Source organism: Curcuma longa, chromosome 1, assembly GCF_044706935.1.
Source record: "Curcuma longa cultivar G26 ecotype Majalengka, Jawa Barat chromosome 1, ITB_CL_G26_1.1, whole genome shotgun sequence".
NCBI lineage: Eukaryota > Viridiplantae > Streptophyta > Magnoliopsida > Zingiberales > Zingiberaceae > Curcuma > Curcuma longa.
The window spans coordinates 14174250-14192427 of NC_133861.1; the positions used below are offsets into that span (position 1 = coordinate 14174250).

The 18178-nt window shown below is 39.0% G+C and overlaps 3 protein-coding genes and 1 pseudogene across 5 annotated transcripts; 2 read left to right on the top strand and 2 right to left on the bottom strand.

The window, feature by feature from the left end:
• The first annotated feature begins 174 nt into the window (after positions 1-174).
• LOC141821458 (uncharacterized) lies at positions 175-1656 on the top strand (annotated as a pseudogene).
• Positions 1657-3877: 2221 nt separating this feature from the next.
• On the top strand, positions 3878-7189 carry LOC141821442 (trifunctional UDP-glucose 4,6-dehydratase/UDP-4-keto-6-deoxy-D-glucose 3,5-epimerase/UDP-4-keto-L-rhamnose-reductase RHM1). Of its 2 annotated transcripts, none has more exons than XM_074708875.1 (3): positions 3878-4045; positions 4734-6313; positions 6404-7189. In XM_074708875.1, exons 2-3 carry the CDS (start codon positions 4748-4750, stop codon positions 6851-6853), a joined length of 2016 nt encoding a protein of 671 aa, XP_074564976.1. In that variant the 5' UTR covers positions 3878-4045; positions 4734-4747; the 3' UTR covers positions 6854-7189. The 2 variants fall into 2 exon arrangements, with proteins under 2 accessions (XP_074564976.1, XP_074564983.1); XM_074708882.1 differs by lacking the exon at positions 3878-4045 and adding an exon at positions 4052-4137.
• A 1234-nt stretch (positions 7190-8423) lies between these two features.
• LOC141836467 (serine/threonine-protein kinase 12-like) lies at positions 8424-17606 on the bottom strand. 2 transcript variants are annotated; one of them, XM_074723978.1, is made up of 13 exons: positions 17208-17603; positions 16625-16699; positions 16435-16530; positions 15663-15748; positions 15411-15531; positions 15051-15127; positions 14888-14950; positions 14657-14775; positions 14497-14582; positions 14101-14233; positions 10999-11013; positions 9205-9287; positions 8424-8847 (listed from the first exon to the last, which is right to left on the bottom strand). In XM_074723978.1, the coding sequence occupies exons 1-13, from the start codon at positions 17541-17543 to the stop codon at positions 8746-8748; spliced, it is 1392 nt and encodes a 463-aa protein (XP_074580079.1). In that variant the 5' UTR covers positions 17544-17603; the 3' UTR covers positions 8424-8745. The 2 variants fall into 2 exon arrangements, with proteins under 2 accessions (XP_074580079.1, XP_074580073.1); XM_074723972.1 differs by lacking the exons at positions 8424-8847; positions 9205-9287; positions 10999-11013 and having other exon boundaries at positions 14044-14233; positions 17208-17606.
• LOC141836483 (uncharacterized) lies at positions 12286-13503 on the bottom strand. Its single transcript, XM_074723989.1, has 2 exons — positions 12589-13503; positions 12286-12364 (listed from the first exon to the last, which is right to left on the bottom strand). Exons 1-2 carry the CDS (start codon positions 13472-13474, stop codon positions 12354-12356), a joined length of 897 nt encoding a protein of 298 aa, XP_074580090.1. The 5' UTR covers positions 13475-13503; the 3' UTR covers positions 12286-12353.
• Positions 17607-18178: the final 572 nt, after the last annotated feature.

The window sequence follows — 18178 nt, forward strand, 5'->3', positions numbered from 1 at the left end:
GCGCTGTGATTTCAACCCCGGTGCACCCGTTGAAGGCCCACCGACCAAATGCAGCCAATGAAAGCCCGCAGCGTGGAAAATCGAGCTGTTCATGTCGTCCCGTTCGGCCACGGTGTCTCCGTGGGCCCCCCAGGCGTCGGCTCGTGTTTAAAAGGCACCTCGCAGGGGCCGTCAATGCCATCGGTGAGCGGCGGAGTTGCCATCCAAATCCAAAAGGGCATAGGCAAAAGCGAGAGGAGAGGGGAGGAGACATGGGCGTGGAGGCGAAGGATGGCTGGATGAGCCTGTCGGATACGGTGTTCAGCTTCTTGGAGGAGGGCGCAGGCGAGAGTTCCGACGGGAGCTCTCACGGAGGCAGGGGCGGCGATGACACCTTCGAAAGTGGCGACGACGAGGGGGCTTGTGAGAAAAACGCCGCAGAGAATGAGGCCTTTTGGGCATTGCAGCAACAGCTTCTTTATGTAAGTCTTTTCTTCTATTAATTCTCGACAAAATCTGTAGATTTCTCTTCTCTCTTCTCTCCTTTCTCCAAAGGGAAAATTTTGTGTTTATTTTATTATTCTGTAGGTCCTCGATTTTTTTTAAACAAAAGGGGACGAAAATCACATCCTTTCTAGTAAATTTACAGTTTTTCCCCACATTCTGGAGTGATGGTCCTAATCGTTTCTGAAATTAATATGTTACAGGAAGCTTTATCTCGGATCAGCTCTGCAGAGGTTAAATTACTGCAGCGAACAAAGGATGCAGTAGGCAAGATGCAAGAGAATGGCATTGTGTGCTCTTGCTCCAGTAGAATGGCAAAAGAATGCCGGAATTGCGCATTAGCATACATTGCCAAAGAGCTTCATGAGATCGGATACGACAGCGCTGTGTGCAAGTCCAAATGGAAGAGATCGCCGGATATTCCTCCAGGTTAATTAATAATCGCTCTCCGTTGTGCAGTTCTAAGTCGAACACGTCGATTCAGTCCAATGCTCTGATAAATATCTCGATTGCCAACAAAAAAAAATATATCGTAGTCTAAATATGAATCCTGTTCTTTGTCGTCTCTACGTATTTGATTTTTTTTTTTTTGTAGCGCTATTAATTAAAGAACAATCAACAATAGCTGATGTTGCTCTGTTTTGATACCAACAGGGGAGCACACGTACATCGACGTGAAGATGGAAACCAGGGGCAGCAAAAAGGGGCCCGTGAGGCTTGTCATCGAGCTAAATTTCCGGGCGGAGTTCGAGATGGCACGAAGCAGCCAGGAATACAACCGCCTGGTGATGTGTCTGCCGGAGATCTTCGTCGGCAAGGCGGAGAAGCTCCGCAGCGTCGTGAAGATCGTGTACGCCTCGGCGAAGAAGTGCATGAAGGACAACAAGATGCACATGGCGCCGTGGAGAAAGCACAAGTACATGCAGTCGAAATGGCTGGGGACGTCGACGGAGAGGATCCTAGTGCCGGCGATGGATTTCCTCGCCACCGCCGTATCCGATCGGCAGCAGCCCGCCAAGCTCCGGACGTCCATGCTGACGTTCTACCTGCATGCATCGCACGGTGGCAGTGGAAGCGGTGTGAATTGAGATTTGAGAGGGATGGTGGATGTTCGCGACCTCCTTGAGGCTTTCTCTTCAGTTTTGCTATATATGCCGATCGACTTTGGGTTGATATTAGAGTGTAATCTACGTTGATATTAGAGTAAATTAAAGGTGTGTGAGTAAATTTAAACACACATATATATATATTCGTTAATATTGATCAGAGTCCCCGGGGGCAATGGTGCAACGGTAGGACATCCGAGTTGTAACTCAAAGGACCCGCGGTTCGATCCCCAGCTACGGCGTATTTGTAGGAATTTTCCTCCAAATGGAGAACGCAATCAAAAGGATGCTAGGCATCCGGATTGACCGCCGTATGCGCTTCCCGATTTACCCTGGTAGTCGGTGAGAAATTTCCGTGGGACCGGGCCGACCACCCTCAGAGATGTGGCTACTGGGATTATCATTTTTTTTTAATATTGATCAGAGATTTCAACAACGTTTTAAATCATAATACTTGAAAAACTTTTATAAACTTACAAAGAATAAAAATTAAGTTTAGAAATCAATAAAATAATTTTAAATATATAAAAGCTTAAAATAATTAAATAAATATAAATTAAGGATTTAATAATATCTAAACCAACTAAACTTAAACTTAAAAAAAAACAAGCTTAAATAACTGTCCCAGGAAAGCTTGGTTAATTTTGGATTTAGCTTAATTAGTAATCTTATTAAACATTCTTGAAGATTCAGCTCGTCTTGTTTTATAGCACCAGTGTAATCTAGCTGTAGGCCTAACTCTATGCTAAACATAATTATTGACAGATTAGAAGCATCAAGTTTTTCTTACACAATAAGTTAAAAAGATGACTAATGTAAGACAGATGAAATTATATATTTTTAATCATTGAAAATAAATAAATTATTGATAATTTTTCTAAAGTTTATTTACGATTAAAGTTTGCTAATAAAAATAAATTAAGATAAAATGAAAGGAAAAAAAACACCATTTTTTCTTATCAAATTTAATTATTTACCTTTTGATTTATTATTCCAATTAAAGAAGCTAAATGAAGGACATCCATTCATCCATAAATTCAAAATAAAACAAATTTTCAATCAATTTATTCGCATCCATCTTTTTTTTTCAAACACAAAAAATTCTCGGCTTCATCTGATTTCGCTGTCTAAATCTCGAACTAAGTGGAAAGATTGAAGTGGATGAGGAGCTTCCTCGTGGCTCTCTGTGGAATATTGCTGTGTAGGACAAAATCTAGGGGGAATATATTTCGCTATCTAAGACTCCAACGAGAGTCGAAGTGTTGAAAACGTGTTCTCACGAAATAACGTTGACGAATTCATTCCATTGTGAAAATGAAAGGGGAAAAAATCTGGATATTTTTCTCTTAAATAAATCATCTCTTCTAATTTTTTTCTCCAAAATATGTTTTCAATTTAGAGCAGTTCAAATTTCACTATCAGAGATGAGCCGTCTCCCACGACTAATTACACATTCATGTCTCTGTGAGAGTGCCCTGGAATTAAATTGTTGAAAAGGATGTAAAACGTCGTCTCCATCTTTGATTGTGAATCTCCATTCGCTTCTACTCTACTGAATTTGTTCGTTCTACATGAAACAGTTGAGTAATTAAGGTAAGAGAAGAGTAAAGGGAGGAAATTAAGAAAAACAACTGTTGGCTTATTAGAGAGTCAAATTCTTTTAAGCCCATTAAAGGGTCTTGTCCAGTCCATTAAGAGCCCAAATAAATAAACCCCTTTCCACTAGAAACGCGTCGGTGCAGACGGTGGCGGTGGCTTCTGCATTCATTGCAGGGCGCAAGTTGTCATGTCCTTGAGGTTATATCCTATTATAATAACTTTCAACTAATTAAACTCCATTTTTATTGAAAAAACCTTTTGATAATTCAGAATTGTGAAGAGCGTTTTTCTTTTATTTTCTTTTTTTAATAGGCCAATTAAAAATTTGTTTGTTTGGAATTTTTTTGATTTCGGTTTGGAAAGGCCATCCTTGGCTTGCTCCGTGAGCTTTGGTGGTGGGGAATGCACGTGCTTCCCATCCCATTCACTTCTACGATGAGCTAATTTGTTCCGGGGGGCAACGATTGATAATTAAGTTCGTCAATGATAAATTGAATATTATAAATTTATAAATTTTATTTAAAAAAAAATACATAAGAGATCCGAGAATATTCATAGTTAGATTGGATCGATCTTCAAATTTAGACAGATATCAATCAACTGCCGACTAAGAAACCAATCGAGACAGGCGCCTCGACTCTCGCGCCAACTTGCCTTCCTCTCCCTCGTTAATTTGCCCTTCGTAAAACCGACAGCCACTCGCTTTATCCATCTCCGCGACAATTTCTCCGCGTTCGAAGCTCCCCAATTTCGTCCTCTCCACGGTTCTCGCCGAGGTCACCATTCAATTCTTTGCCTACTTCCTCTTCTTCCTGACCGAAGCGTCTTCTTCACAATTGCTCTGCGCCTCATATTTTGTAAGTTGTTGCTCCCGATCCATCCCTCGATTGCCTTTTTGAGGTTTTCCGAGTGGTGTTCATTGTGGTTATCGCCCTTTACCACTGGAAAGGTGCGCTTTTTCGTGGTTGTAGATCCAAAAAGCATCTCGTTTTTCCTCGGATCTGGATTCGGTTTTCGTAGTTTGTTTCTTTTGATTGTAGGGCAAGCGATCTAGATCGGATAAATTCTTCCTCAGATTTGTCGTCGATGGTTCATGTCCGACTAATTTTCTGCCGGTTATGAGTAATGCAGTGATCCCCATTAGTGGCCCGGGAAACCCCTTTTGATCATAATAGTGGTGGTTCTAAGGACATTTTTACCGATCAACTCGATAGATTCTTTTTTGCACAATTTGATAATTCCTAATATCATTCCTGGTTCTTAGTTGTGTTAATTGACCTTCTAGTATTGGATCTATAATTGGTGCATGCTTCTGTCTTTCTTATTACATGATTGAGACGCATAATTCATCAAAAAGATTCGATTTTCATCCTCTCCGTAAAATATTTGGAACTCTATTGGCTGATCTGCAGCCGATCTGAGCTCTAGTTTTCGTCCCCCTACATTTTTTTATTGGTACCTTCCTAGTGTTCCTTATCACTGCAAATTTGTTCGTTGAAATTAAGGATACGACTTGTTCAGACAAATTTTTGATTTTTTGTGCAGAATTTCGATTACAAATGACGTCATACAAACCCAAGAACATCCTCATTACTGGGGCTGCAGGCTTCATTGCATCCCATGTGGCAAACCGCCTAGTCCGTAACTATCCAGAGTACAAGATTGTGGTTCTTGACAAGCTTGATTACTGCTCCAACTTGAAGAACCTGAACCCATCGCGTTCATCTTCTAACTTCAAGTTCGTGAAGGGTGACATTGGGAGCGTTGACCTTGTCAATTATCTCCTGATCACGGAGTCCATTGATACCATCATGCATTTTGCAGCCCAGACCCATGTTGACAATTCTTTTGGTAACTCCTTCGAGTTCACTAAGAACAACATCTATGGCACTCACGTCCTCCTCGAGGCCTGCAAGGTCACTGGCCAGATCAGGAGGTTTATCCATGTTAGCACCGATGAGGTCTATGGAGAGACCGATGAAGACGCTGTGGTTGGAAACCATGAGGCGTCGCAATTGTTGCCAACAAACCCATACTCAGCCACAAAAGCTGGTGCCGAGATGCTTGTTATGGCTTATGGAAGATCATATGGTTTACCTGTGATTACTACCCGAGGAAACAATGTGTATGGGCCAAACCAATTTCCAGAGAAACTGATCCCTAAGTTTATCCTTTTGGCCATGAGGGGGCAGCCACTCCCTATCCATGGAGATGGCTGTAATGTCAGAAGCTATCTATACTGTGAGGATGTTGCAGAAGCTTTTGAGGTTGTTCTGCACAAAGGGGAGGTTGGGCATGTCTATAACATTGGGACAAAAAAAGAACGGAGAGTGATTGATGTGGCAAAGGACATCTGCAAACTCTTCTCGTTAGACTCTGACAAGGTCATTAAGTTCGTGGAGAATAGACCCTTCAATGATCAGAGATACTTTTTGGACGATCAGAAGCTGAAGAACCTAGGATGGTCAGAGAGAACCATCTGGGAGGACGGACTCAAGAAGACTATGGAATGGTACATGAACAATCCAGACTGGTGGGGAGATGTTTCAGGAGCATTATTGCCTCATCCACGAATGCTAATGATGCCTGGCATGTTTGATGGTTCTGAAGAAACCAAGTCCTTGCTTTCTCAGTCCATGGACAGTAATAAGCAGAACAAAATGTTGGTTCCTACCCCAAGGAGCAGTACGTCCTCTCCTAAGAAATCACAATTGAACTTCTTGATATATGGTAAAACTGGATGGATTGGGGGTCTTCTGGGGAAGCTATGCGAAAAACAAGGCATTCAATATGAATATGGAAGGGGACGGTTGGAAGATCGTTCTCAACTCATGTTGGATATTCAGAATGTGAAGCCAACGCATGTTTTTAATGCCGCTGGTGTGACTGGTAGGCCTAATGTTGACTGGTGTGAATCACATAAGCAGGAAACGATTCGCACAAATGTCGTGGGGACTTTGACACTTGCAGATGTCTGTAGGGAGCATGGTTTACTATTAATGAACTATGCTACTGGTTGTATATTTGAGTACGATGCCAAACACCCTGAAGGTTCTGGCATTGGGTTTAAGGAAGAAGACAAGCCAAATTTTACTGGTTCCTTCTATTCAAAGACTAAAGCAATGGTAATTTCCTTCTTTCATTTTATCTCTCATCAATTTCCATTGTATATTTCTTCCAGCTAATAATTGAGTTCTGTTCTGTCTGTAATGCAGGTTGAAGAGCTTTTGAAAGAATATGAGAATGTATGCACCCTTCGAGTCAGAATGCCTATATCTTCTGACCTTAGCAACCCTCGTAATTTCATCACAAAAATCAGTCGTTATAACAAGGTTGTGAACATTCCAAATAGCATGACAATATTGGATGAACTTTTGCCCATTTCAATAGAGATGGCAAAAAGGAACTGCAGGGGCATATGGAACTTTACAAATCCTGGTGTGGTGAGCCACAATGAAATCCTAGAGATGTACAAGAGCTACATTGACCCCAGCTTCAAGTGGACCAACTTCACGCTGGAAGAACAGGCCAAAGTCATAGTTGCACCTCGAAGCAATAATGAACTGGATGCCACTAAATTGAAGAATGAGTTCCCTGAGTTGCTGTCCATCAAAGAATCTCTTATCAAGTATGTGTTTGAGCCAAATAAGGTCATTTCTAACTGAAGCTTACCGAGATCATTACATTCATTTGCTTTAAGCAGTAGAGCTTTGGACTTACTCAATTGCTGCTATTCAGTAGATTCATTGCAGTATAAATATTATGATATATCTATCCTGATGTGGGAAGAGTTTTATATCATCAGATAAGATATGTAAGCTTTGTCTTTAATTGTGTCAGGAAGAGATTACTAGATGTTTTGAAGTTACCTAGTGCTTCTTGATCAGCAATTCCTTTTTTTTTTCTTTGTTTTTATTAGCTCCAAGCTTGATTGATTGCCCAATTGCTGTACCCATTATTCAACACATGATCAATGCACTAAACTAATTGTTTCACATACATTTTACTGATTGCCCTTGTATATTTTATATGGATGCCTCTATAACTATCAATCACTTATTGCACTTGTTGGGTCACGCATATTTGCATACTGAATATTCAGTTGAGACCATTTCAATGCTCCTACATGCACTTGGATAAATATTATGGGCAATTTGCTTGGTCGTACTTTTTCATGTTTCAAATGGGAATTTCACATATTTTTTTTCCTTTTGAAATGATATAGGATAAAAATTTTAGATTTCAACTGATTGCACTATTTTTTAAATACTCATAAAAAACTTAAGTTGACATATTTATGCTTCTAGACAAATTGAATAAGTGTAGCTTAATGACCAAATCGTCTAAAAAGACTCAATTGACTGACCAATTGGGACCAAATTTCTATTCGATTCAAGTTTCAGCGTTTTTTCCGGGTGGTTTCAATGCTGTATTTCGATGAACTTCAAAATTATTTTAAAAGGTTTAAACCAAAAAATATATATATATAAAAACCTTTTAAGCCGGTGTCACGTTAAAAAAGTCTAAGTGGAGTTAATTATCGTAAAAAGATTTAAATTTCAAATATAATCCTTCCTGTAAATGCTTTACTTTGACAGTACTGAATCTTGTATTTCCAACTCTAAAACGATGGAGGAGACTATATTAACAAAACTGCAACGAATTGTATGTATTCAATTCCAGGCAAGGTACTTCATGTTTTTCAGAAAACCAAAGCCACAATAAGATATCACTTCTTGCTGTCACAATTCGAATTTTAGCTACAAAATATAGGTAAATGATAATGATCTGAACATAACCAATTGCCAAAAGCCAAAGAATTCATTCAGTATCACCGAAGCTCTCTTTATCCGGTAGAAAGAAGATCGAAGAAAGAGGAAAAGAAAACAAGGGGAAGGAAGAAGAATTGGGCGGAAATCATCGCTGTTCGATCTCCACCAGAGCAAATTTCTCTACCTTGTCGCTGCGTCGTTGTTCCTGGCAGAGGAGTGCAAGGGCATCGCCAGAAGGGGCAATCCTCTTCTTCTATAGGCATCTGTGGAAGAAATCCACTTTTGCTCTAAAAAGACAACAGAGACGAGCTAAAAAATGATTTCGTGAAGGATCTTGAAGCCTCTTCGACGGTCAGGTCTCAGCGGGGACTACAGCCTCAAATTGCATGCTTCTGCCGAAGGTAGCTTGCGAGAGGCAAACACAAAGCAGCCGTAAGGTGCAAATTTAAATGATTGCAAAAAACCACCACTAAAAAGCAAATTAAAAACTCATCGGTTACTTGTCAGATCGACTTTCTTTTCTTCTTTCCATGGTTATACTGAAAAACAACCATAAGCAACCAACTTGTAAGATTTGGTAGTACAATTTTTTGAAAGGTATACATCAATTTATTTAGATTATTCACTTGTTTAAATCCATGCCTAGTATTCACAACAGACAGGCGTTGAACAAGATAAAAGGCGCCATTCTTTGTTTTGCTATTTAACCACTAGATCATGCCACTAAACCTGCCATTTAATTTCATAGAATGTAGTATTTTGTGTTGCTGAGCTATTGTTTCCATCTATCCGATATTTGTAGTTGAACGAGATGAACGGCTACTACGGTTTGAGTTATCTTTCTTCCACATGGCTTCTAGATTATGGAAAACTTTTAGGGGTCTCACCTGTTTAAAAAAGTTAAAATGATTATAAACAAGTCATATGAATGAGATCTCAAAAAACTAGTTTGAGGAAATATCAGACAGAACTGAAGCAATCTATGCCTTAATTACTGAATATGGCAGTTTCATAAGTATCACGAAGTCAGTTGTTTTATATAGCTTTCAATTCTTGGTGAAACTAGTTTTTCTTCAACCGTTTTGTCATCGTAGGTGAAAAATTACTGACTTGGACAAAAGGAAAGTTGCACTGGTAGACTATGGAGATAGAGCATGAAACAAATTGGACAGGTCGAAATTTTCTAGCTAAAGTCAATTTTCTAGATTATCTGAGAAAATACTCCATGAGAAAAAAGGCAATACCTTCCATCGTTGTTTTTGACCAATTTGGTTTTGTATAATCAACAAACGGTCAATTATACTTCTGAATGTAGGTCTTTTAGCAGGTGACAAGATTTGATAAAATGGCTTCGTGCCCCTTTCTTTGACAATCTTCATTAAATAAGAATTACAGTACAACCTATTTTAGATAATAAATTATTTACAGCAATTACATTAATTACCGCTAATCTACTTTAAGTAAGAATATATATAGTCATTACTCCTAATCTATTTTAGTTAAGAATATATACAGCTAATAGGTAAGAATAAATGCTGCTGATATTATGCCATAATCTTAGCCATTGATTGTCATTGATATCCCCCCTCAAATTGATGCTGGATGATCAGAAAGCATCAATTTGGTAACTAGAAAATGATGTCGTTGTCGTGAGAGAGCTTTAGTAAATATATCAGCAGGTTGTTGAATAGTGGTGATATGAGGCAGAGAAATGACATGGGCATCATATGCTTCACGAATAGAGTGACAATCAACTTCTATGTGCTTGGTGCGCTCGTGAAACACTGGGTTAGCTGTAATTTGGATAGCACTAGTATTATCTGCATGAAGCGGAGTAGGTTTCATTTGAGGAAACCCAAGCTCACCCAGCAACCCTCGAAGCCAAACAATCTCAGAACATGCAGAGGACATAGCACGATATTCTGACTCAGTGGAGGATTTCGACACCCGATCTTGTTTCTTGCTTTTCCAAGAGACAAGAGAGTTGCCAATGAACATGCACCATCCCGTAATTGAACGTCGAGTATCAGAACAACCAGCCCAGTCAGCATCACTATATGCAACCAAGTGAATAGGAGAATTCATAGGGAAGAAAAGACCTCTGGTAGAAGTGCCTTGCAAATAGCGAATAATGCGACGAACAGCAGCCAAGTGAAGGTGCCGAGGGGCCTGCATAAATTGACTAACTTGTTGGACAGCAAAAGAGATGTCAGGCCGAGTAATAGTTAGATAATTCAAGCTCCCCACTAAACGTCTATATAAGGAGGGATCAGTAAGAAAATCACCCTCATCACGACGATATTTAACATTCACTTCTAAAGGAGTATCAACAGATCGACCATCTCGAAGACCTGCCAATGTAATTATCTCCTGAATGTATTTATGCTGATTTAAGAAAATACCGGTTGTTGTAGAGTTCACTTCAAGGCCTAAAAAATAACGTAAAGGACCCAGGTCCTTCATATGAAAAGAGCTTTGAAGGTGCCGTTGAAGTTGAGAAATCAAATCAGAATCAGTCCCTGTAATAATAATATCATCAACATATACTAGGAGCAAAACAATTCCCTTAGCAGTCTTGCAAAGAAACAAAGATGAATCATATTGACTCTGGACAAAAGAGAAGTGAATAAGAGTGGATCGAAACTTATCAAACCAAGCACGGGGAGCCTGTTTTAAACCATAGAGTGATTTTTTTAGTTTACAAACATCAGAAGAGGGTGTAGAAAATAATCCTGGTGGTGGAGTCATATAAATTGCTTCTTTAAGATCCCCATGTAAAAAGGCATTCTTAACATCCATCTGTCGTAATGACCAGCCTTTAGAAGCAGCAATAGCTAGAACAAGTCGGACTGTTGTCATTTTCGCTACTGGTGCAAATGTCTCATCATAATTAACTCCATACTCTTGTCGATTTCCGAGTGCCACCAACCTTGCTTTGTATCGATCAAGTGAGCCATCAGATCTCAGTTTAATAGCATATACCCATTTACACCCAATGGGTTTGATACCAGTAGGACAGGGAACAATATCCCAAGTATGGTTCTCTTGAAGAGCTTGAAGTTCCTCTTGCATAGCTTTCTCCCAACATACATGTTTAGTGGCTTGAGAATAAGAGGTAGGAACCATAATATCAGCTAAACTAGCAGAAAAACCATACCAATCAGGAGGACGACTGATACGATTAGATCTTCGAGGAGCCACTGAAGTAGGTACTGGATCAGGGTCAGGAAGGTTTTGCGATGAAGGGGTTTGTCGTCGCTGATAGACAAAATCAGGTTTAAAACGCTCAATGGAGGGAGATATATCATCAAAGCTAGGAAGAAGAACGCCATTTGAAGGGAGATCTTGCTGCCGAAAATAGTACTCATGATCAAAGAAAACCACATTTCTAGAAACCCGCAGTCGATTAGTGGCAGCATCATAACACAAAAATCCTTTATGAGTAGTGCTATATCCCATAAATGCACACCTTACTGATTGAGCTGTAAGCTTGTGGCGTTCATGTGGAGGTAAGTGAACAAAACAAACACATCCAAAAGTGTGAAGCATATGATAATCAGGTTGAATACCAAAAAGACGAAAGTAAGGAGAATTAAAATCCAATTGTTGAGATGGTAACCGATTAATCAGATAAACTGCAGTCGACAGAGCTTCCACCCAAAATCTAGGCGGAACTGATGTCTCTAGAAGTAAAGTGCGAACCATATCTAGCAAGTGACGGTTCTTCCGTTCAGCCACCCCATTCTGTTGAGGGGTATAAGGGCATGATCGTTGAGATATAATGCCTTTCTGTTGTAGGAAAGCTTGGAAATCATGTGACATATACTCACCACCATTATCAGATCGTAAAACCTTAATGGAGGTGGAAAATTGAGTCTCAATATAAGCCACAAAAGTTCTAAAAACAGCTAACACTTCAGCTTTGGTACGCAAAAAATATATCCATGTGAAACGACTATAGTCATCAATGAATGTCACGAAATATTTATACTGCGCATGTGAAATGATAGGAGTAACACCCCAAACATCACTATGTATAATCTCAAAACATGTATTAGCCCGAGTACCATAAGTAGGAAAAGGTAATATTTTACTCTTTCCTAGTTTACAAACAGAACAATCAAAAGAGAAATTATTAGAAGAACACTGATTTTTGTTGCCAAGAAAACCATGCTTCATCAAATGAGACAATATAACATTATTTGGATGGCCCAATCGTTTATGCCAAACGTCAGCCTTATTTTCAGTAACAATAGAAGCCAAAGACAAAGTTCTAGGAATACTAAATTGCAATGGAAATAATCTGCCCACTTTAGGCCCCCTCGCGATCACCTTCCCTGACCTCTGATCCTGCACAAGACAACCACGGCGAGAGAAATTTACATCACAGTTATTATCCACCAACTGCCCAACAGAAATTAAATTAGTAGACAATCCAGGAGAGACAAATACATGACGAAAAGAAGGTCCAATATCACCAATGGCTGTAATCGGAAGATTACTACCATTAGCAATCTGAATATTTTGTCTACCAGTATACTTCTGAAGATTATGCAGCCAATCAGGTGATCCAGTCATATGATTTGATGCCCCAGAATCAACAAACCAAGGGGAAGAAACAATCTTACCCTGACCATGAAGTCCAAGAGTAGAAAATGCTGTGATGATCATCTGTTGAACCATTTCTGGAGTAGCAAAAGATTGATTTGTGTCAGCAATTATGGATGTAGAACTGATAGTGGTAGGATCTGAGATAGCAGCCTGAAAAGCTTGGCCTCGTCGATTTTCTGGGCGTGTAGGACATTGCTTGATAATGTGTCCATTCTGTTTACAATAATTGCAAAATTTCTTACCACAATTGCGAGCAATATGCCCGAACTCTTTGCAACTATAGCACTGCATTTGTCCCTTTCCTCGGTTCTTCACTTGACCCGCATAAGCAACATTAACAATCTCAGATATCTCCTTGGACGAACCTAGAACAGCTTGTGTAGCCATTCTTTGTTCTTCACGCAACAATTCTCCAAGACATATATCCAACGAAGGGACAGGATTTCGATTCAGTAATCCGGCCCGGGCAACTTCAAATTCTGGTCTCAGTTTCATCAGAAATTGATCGCGTCTACTTTCTTCATGAATTGCTTGAAGGCTGGCTAAAGCCTCTTTAGGTACCTTTGAATAGATAAGACCAGAATATTCGCTCCACAGATTAATAAATCCAGAATAATACTGCTCAATAGGGAGATTACCTTGACTAAAGTTACCAATCTCAAGTTCTAGTTGAAATCGTCTTGCAGTGTTATCTTGATGATATATGCGTTGCAGATAATCCCACATCTCCTTAGCCGTACTAAAGGAACGTAAATTGTTCACCATATGAGGTTCAATAGAACCTAAAATCCAAGAGATGATTTGAGCATCCTTTGCCTCCCATTGACTAAGTTCTATACCTTCTTTAGGAGCAGGAGCACGCCCGTCAATGTGATTCCAAAGTTCCTTTCCCTTCAGAAACATTCTGAACTGAAATTCCCAAGCTGCATAATTCTTTCCTGTGAATTTGAGCGCCAAAGTCTCTGTAGACATTCTTCCAAGAAAATTCTCAGCAGACATTCTTCCAAAATAAAATCGCAAAGCCAAAGTTGTTGATCAAAAAAAATTAATCAACCCAAAAAATGACAGCAAACCAGAAAACTTCGTTAACACAGAAGCAAAAGAAACTGACAAAGATTCGAAGATTCAGTTATGAATTTTAGAACCTGAGCTCTGATACCATGACAAGATTTGATAAAATGGCTTCGTGCCCCTTTCTTTGACAATCTTCATTAAATAAGAATTACAGTACAACCTATTTTAGATAATAAATTATTTACAGCAATTACATTAATTACCGCTAATCTACTTTAAGTAAGAATATATATAGTCATTACTCCTAATCTATTTTAGTTAAGAATATATACAGCTAATAGGTAAGAATAAATGCTGCTGATATTATGCCATAATCTTAGCCATTGATTGTCATTGATAATGGGTCTTTATTATCAAATACTTAATTTTTCATCAGCTAAATGGGATTCCTTTATGAAAGTCCATTGACATGCTGAATGTAAGCACATAAACAATAATATCCTAGCAACAAAGACAGCAGAAGACATACTCTTTCAGTCCATGAGAGTACTTTTTATGAGCACTAAATCTTGGCCTCTCTTTACGGGCATATGCTCTCAGCACTTCGGTATCTGGTTTGCCACTGAAAGGCGGGGATCCTTCAATCATCTGTACAAAAAAAAATGTAAATTTGGGAATACAAAAATGTAAATTTGGGAATACTCAGTTCAATCACTGACACAACTAGTATGTTGCATGAGAAGGCAAGCCCTAATGGAAGAAGCCAGAGAGAGAAAAGGATTCAAGTCCTATTAATGAAAGACCCACTGTTACAATTGTCAAAGTCCAAAACTATTTATTTATCCAAGTGGTATTATTGCTGGATTTTTTTTTTCAAAAAAATAAATAAATAAAAGGACAAACAATTTTACCTCTTGCAGAATTAAGCAAAAAGAAAACACATCAACTTTGGTATCATACTCTTCATTGCGGAGGACCTCTGGGGCGATGTATCTGCCTATTCAAGGAAATGAATAATAAAGTAAGCCAAAAAAACAGTTAATGAGATAATAGATGCACAATTGTACTCACATGCGGTGTCTAGAGAAGTTAATGGCTTATCCTCCCTTACAGTTTTTGTCATTTTTAACATTTTGCTAACTCCAAAGTCTGCTACTTTTAGATGTCCAGAATCATCCCGCAAGATATTTCTGATAAATCAAAAAATCAAATGAAATCTTATTTAAATTAAAAATCAACATGATAACATAAGCTGAACTCTGTGTATAAGGAAAGAAAAGACAAGACTATGCAATCACTCACGATGGCTCAAGATCGCGGTGAACTATGGCTTCTGGTTTATGCTCATGCAAGTAATTCATGCCTCTGAAATTTGCTTCACATATTAGATAACGGAAAAGAATCAAACTATTAACTTAACAAGAATGATAATTTAGGCTTAACCCATTCTTTATTACCAACCAACCTAGCAATATCAAGTGCAAACTTGATCGCAATCCTCTGACTTGGGTGCTTCTTAGTCAAATAAGCACGAAGATCACCCTGCATATTGCATAAGCAAAGAATTGAACTAAATTGATCCTGGATTGGTGAGGAAAGTTTGTCATGACAAACACTCAAAAAACACAGAAAAAGAGAGGTTGAAAATAACTGCAAAAACCAAACATAGTATGTTATCACGCCACAGCTAGTCAGCATGGCATAGCACCACAAGGGCATAAGATAAAGTGCCATAGTAGAATGAAGTAAAAACTACAATTAGATAGTTTCATATGGCATATACTCGCAATACCAAGAATAATATATATGAAGGTCGAGAAAAAACCTTTGGTAAATACTCGGTGACAATCATCATTGGACTACTTTGAGTAACAGCTCCTAGGAACTGCACTACATTTGGATGTCTTATTTTTTGAAGTAAGGTGAGCTCATCAATAAACGCACTCCTGTAGAAAAGAGGGGAAAATCTAATTGAAAATTATATGTGTATCTCCAGAAACCAAGGTACTAATATCCCCACAAAACATTGTAATTTTAGCAAATAGAAATTTCATTAAGTAATATAGGACCAACCCACACTTTATCTTCATTGGTCATGACTTCTTCACCAAACATTTTAACAGCAACCTGAATTCCACGCCATGTTGCTAAAAGAAATGTGCCCTGAAAAATAAATTCATAAAGGAATGTTTAGAGAAGACAAATATCACTAAATCAATTTAAGCAAATACAATTGCTTAGTAAATTAAGCGATACAAACTAAGGGCATTTGTTCAGCAAAATAGATACAATTTGTTCATTGAAGGTGAACAAGAATGAATATATCAGTTAAATAGCAGGCTGGAGTATCAAGATGAGCGGTAAATAAGTGGGCTCAAAACAGTAAGAAGTTGTAATCCTCTTATGTGAGCTACTAGTTCCTCTAAAGTGAAGCTAAGGGCCGATCAGACAAATCTTAATCTCTTGAAGTAGACACACATTCTTCAGGAATCTTATTGGCAAGGAGAGATTTATTGCTTGTGGAAGAGCTTTATTAAGTTGACAGATCAATAACAATCCATAAGAGCCCCAAGCCAGGATGAAGCAGTGCAGTGGCAGTTAAGTGTGTTACTCCATTTGAATTGGCAGACATTCAGAAAGAAAATCCTATTTCTAGGACCTTGCTTTTTGTTAGGTATTGATAATTCATGCAATTAGAGCTTGATAAGAGTTACAAACAAAGAAGTAAAATTGCTGAAAAGAGCAACATAACAGAGATTTGAGTATTCAAAATAGAAAGTAGACCTGTAGTATTTTATTATTCATAGTGGAAGAAGATGTATTTGCTAATGAAAGAGCATACTTAATACCTTAGTTATGAAAACACTGTCGGTGAAATCGAGTTCACTAGGGTCAATCTCATATTCAGGTACTTCCTGAGCAATCTTAGTGTGCACACGGGCAATCTTTATAACACACATAAAACAACAATTCTTAACATAATACTTCACCAAGTGGCAAACACACAGCCAGAATGGTCATTTTATATGCATGACATACCGGAAGCCTAGCACCGTGCTTCTCGAAAATCTGGATCACTTCTTGGTTTTCGTAATGCATTGCATCTGCAAGGGGCTGTAAGTGAAACAAACAATGAGGAATGTATGAACTTAAACAATATTTAATGCTTGGGCAGAGAAAGACCTGTGAAGGGAAAACAGAAACGACCGTGGAATGATCTGTCGTGCTTTCCTCTGGTTCTATATATATGTATTTTTTTATTTTTAATAAAAGTACCAATAGAACCAGCTGATTTGCAATAATTATCAATTTCTCCTCTTAAGTTTTAACTTAAGTTCTCACATTGTTTTAATCGAATGAAGATGTCATCATTAGGATAGTGTTAATGGTTGGCTAAACATCGTTAGAAAAATAAGCTAAAGATGCAGTATAAAAAAAAAAGAACTTAAAGATGCTACATTCCCCTTCAAACTCACTCAGAAGATACACAATCTTTTACAAACTTTTGTTTAAATATGCCAGGAGGGGACAAATATTCTACATTTGATGTTATTGGAGTCGAAAATCGCTAATGATTTCCCTAATTCAATCCCGAGAGCAAGCACCGAAGTAAATGACTTACCGTGCTACCCCACCGATCCTGAACGTCAACTTTGGCGCCCCTCTGGAGGAGCAGCTCGACGACGTCGGCGAACCCCTGGCAGGCGGCAACGTGCAGCGCGGTGCGCCTGTCGATGTCGCCGAAGTTGACGTCTCCGCCGGAGTCGAGGAACTCGCAGATCCCTGCGAGGTCGCCCTCGCTGGCGAGGTACATGAGCCGGATGTGGGAGTCGAAATCCAGCACGGAAGGATCCTGCGAATCGTCGATGACCTCCGACCGCAGCGATTCCTCGCTATCCGGAGGAGCGAGGGAGGACTGTCTGCCGAGGGGAAATCGCCGCGTGGACACGGACTCCATGGCCGAGACTGCTCGAGGAGGATGGATCGGTAGGTGGCTTTGCTTTACTCCAATTAACCTACTGCGATCCAATTTAGGGATCGATGACAAAACAAAGGAGCAGGTAGCGAGACTTTTGAAGCAGGACGGATTTTTTTTATTTTTTATTTTCCATTTTTCGTTCTTTCCGGTGGGCGGCAGCTGGAAAGTGGACTGATTTGGCGGGTGAGTGGAATTGTACAACAAATATAGATGCATCGGAACTTTCTGCTACTTTTCAAAACCAAACCAAACCAACAGATATATACTATTAGAGGCATCAAACGTTTGATGAGTAAATCGCGAGGGTCACAGACAATGCAAAGTCTACATGGAAAGCAAGCACACACGGCACTATTGATATAAGTTTATCATAAATTAAAGCCGTACATTTTGCTACACGACTTTAACGTATTCTTAGTGCGGTAGTCCAGAGATAACCACCACTAACTATATGATTCTCACTGCTAAAAAATGTTCTTCTAGCTGCTAAAAAATGTTTTTAAGCCATTAGTGCCGAAAATAAAACCAAACTTTTCTTCTGCAAACAAGTTAAATGAAGCATCAGATTGTTTACTTGTAGCGGTCTTCAAAATGGATGAAAAAGAGCTCTTTGA